Source organism: Gavialis gangeticus, unplaced genomic scaffold (assembly GCF_001723915.1).
Source record: "Gavialis gangeticus isolate Ggan-Ray unplaced genomic scaffold, GavGan_comp1, whole genome shotgun sequence".
Lineage (NCBI taxonomy): Eukaryota > Metazoa > Chordata > Crocodylia > Gavialidae > Gavialis > Gavialis gangeticus.
The window spans coordinates 56,625,045-56,627,241 of record NW_017729034.1 but is presented as its reverse complement, the minus strand read 5'-3'; the positions used below and the strand labels follow the sequence as shown (position 1 = coordinate 56,627,241).

Sequence of the window (2,197 nt, the reverse complement as noted above, 5' to 3'; positions counted from 1 at the left end):
CCCGCCCTCACGCCCGCTCGGCCCGCAGGCATCGTGCTGGACTCCGGCGACGGCGTGACCCACAACGTGCCCATCTATGAGGGCTACGCCCTGCCCCACGCCATCATGCGCCTGGACCTGGCTGGCCGGGACCTCACCGACTACCTGATGAAGATCCTCACTGAGCGCGGCTACTCCTTCGTCACCACGGGTGAGTGCGAGCTCCGGCTCGCCCGGGCGCGGGGGCGTGGTCAAGAGGAAACGGGCTACTGGGGGTGGAGGCGTGACTAATAGAACAGCTGGGCTGCCCGGGGAAAGGGGCGGGGCTAATGGGAGAAGGGGCAAAAAGCGTAGGGCAGTGTGGAAGGGGCGTGAGTACGGAGAATGGGGGCGCGGCCAATAGTATACTGGGCGGAGCTAATGGGGAAGGGGCGTGGTCACGGGAAGGGGCAGGGTTAAATGGCTGGGTGAATGAGGAAGGGGCGTGGTTAGGGAGGCCGGAGGCGTGGCCAGTGGAACGGGGTTGACAGGGAAGGGGGCGGGACTAGTGAAAGAAGGGGCGTGGTCAAAAGGAAAGGGACGGGGTTCTTGTGGTATGAGGATGGGGGCGTGGCCAATAGGACGCCGGGCAAGGCTGACAGGGAAGGGGGCGTGGCTCAGAACTAATGGGCGGGGCCGCCGCTCCCGTGTGATCTGTGCTGCCACGTGCGGCGTCTGCCCCGGGGGGGGGGCGTGTCCTCGGACCTCCGTGTGCCCGCTTCCCCCGCGCCCTTGTGCCACTCCCTCCCCGTCCCCGCCTGCTCTGACCCCTGTCCTTCCACCCCCCCGGGCAGCCGAGCGTGAGATCGTGCGCGACATCAAGGAGAAGCTCTGCTATGTGGCCCTGGACTTCGAGAACGAGATGGCCACGGCCGCCTCCTCCTCCTCCCTGGAGAAGAGCTACGAGCTGCCTGATGGGCAGGTCATCACCATCGGCAACGAGCGCTTCCGCTGCCCAGAGACCCTCTTCCAGCCTTCCTTCATCGGTATGTGGCCCGGCCCGTAATGAGCGGGGGAGCTGGAGATGCAGCCCCTGAACCAGGGCTTTCTAGTCCTTAACTGCTGAAGGCTGCAAATGAGAGCGGGACAGAGTGGGTGTGGGTGGGGGACCCTGATCAGACCTTGTTCACCCTCCCTTTCACCCTGCCACTGGATGCTACAGGCTGGGCGAGACGACCCAGGAGGCGGCAGCCCTTCTGTGCCTCCTTTCTAGGGAAACGAGGTTCTTTGGGAAAATCTGGTATTTTTTATTAGACCAGCTCAAATAGTTGGAAACATTCTTTTTAGAGGAGGGTATGAGGAAGCAACTGCGGTTGGTGTATGCTCTTCCTTTTCGGGGAAAAACCCCATCCCCCTCCCCGCCCCGTCCTCTCCCTCTCCGCCGTGCCCTTCATCCGCCCCTCGCCCGCAGGTATGGAGTCTGCCGGGATTCATGAGACCACCTACAACAGCATCATGAAGTGCGACATCGACATCAGGAAGGACCTGTACGCCAACAATGTCATGTCCGGCGGCACCACCATGTACCCCGGTATCGCTGACCGCATGCAGAAGGAGATCACTGCCCTGGCTCCCAGCACCATGAAGATCAAGGTGAGCTCTGCTGCCCGGGCGGGCGCGGGGAGTAGCGCAGTGCCTCGCTGTGCCAGCAAGGGGCGGGGGTGCCCCGGAGGAGGGGGCAGCTCCGCCTGCCTCCACGTGCAGCCGGGGCTGTGGTCCTGCCTTGTCCTGCTCTGCTCCCGCCTCGCTCCTTTCACTGATCCGATGTCTCTCTCTCTCCCTCCCCCAGATCATCGCTCCCCCTGAGCGCAAGTACTCTGTCTGGATCGGTGGCTCCATCCTGGCTTCCCTGTCCACCTTCCAGCAGATGTGGATCACGAAACAGGAGTACGACGAAGCCGGCCCCTCCATTGTCCACCGCAAATGCTTCTAAGCAGGCTGACACGATGCCGCCGGGACCCGCTCTCAGGACGACGGTGCTGCCGGGCTGCCGGAGCCCGTCTCACTCCCCCTTTACTTTTGTAACACCCCCTGCGTCGGGCGCCGCCACCTCCCCGTGACGCGGTGTCTGTAAAGTGTACATACGTTAATTTATTTTACCTCGTTTTGTTTATTTTTCAAACCATGCCCTGCGGAAGGAAACACGAAACACTTCAAGAAGCATTAAATTATCAGTCAT

General features: G+C 62.2%; 1 protein-coding gene across 1 annotated transcript in view; it reads left to right on the top strand.

The window, feature by feature from the left end:
• The window catches only part of ACTA1 (actin, alpha 1, skeletal muscle), a 5,618-nt gene extending 3,491 nt beyond the window's left edge, over positions 1–2,127 (top strand). Inside the window, exons 4-7 of the mRNA XM_019527576.1 lie at positions 29–190; positions 813–1,004; positions 1,430–1,611; positions 1,808–2,127. Coding sequence (XP_019383121.1) covers positions 29–190; positions 813–1,004; positions 1,430–1,611; positions 1,808–1,951 — 680 coding nt within the window. The 3' untranslated portion in view covers positions 1,952–2,127. The remainder of the gene's footprint in view (positions 1–28; positions 191–812; positions 1,005–1,429; positions 1,612–1,807) is intronic.
• The last annotated feature ends 70 nt before the right edge of the window (positions 2,128–2,197 follow it).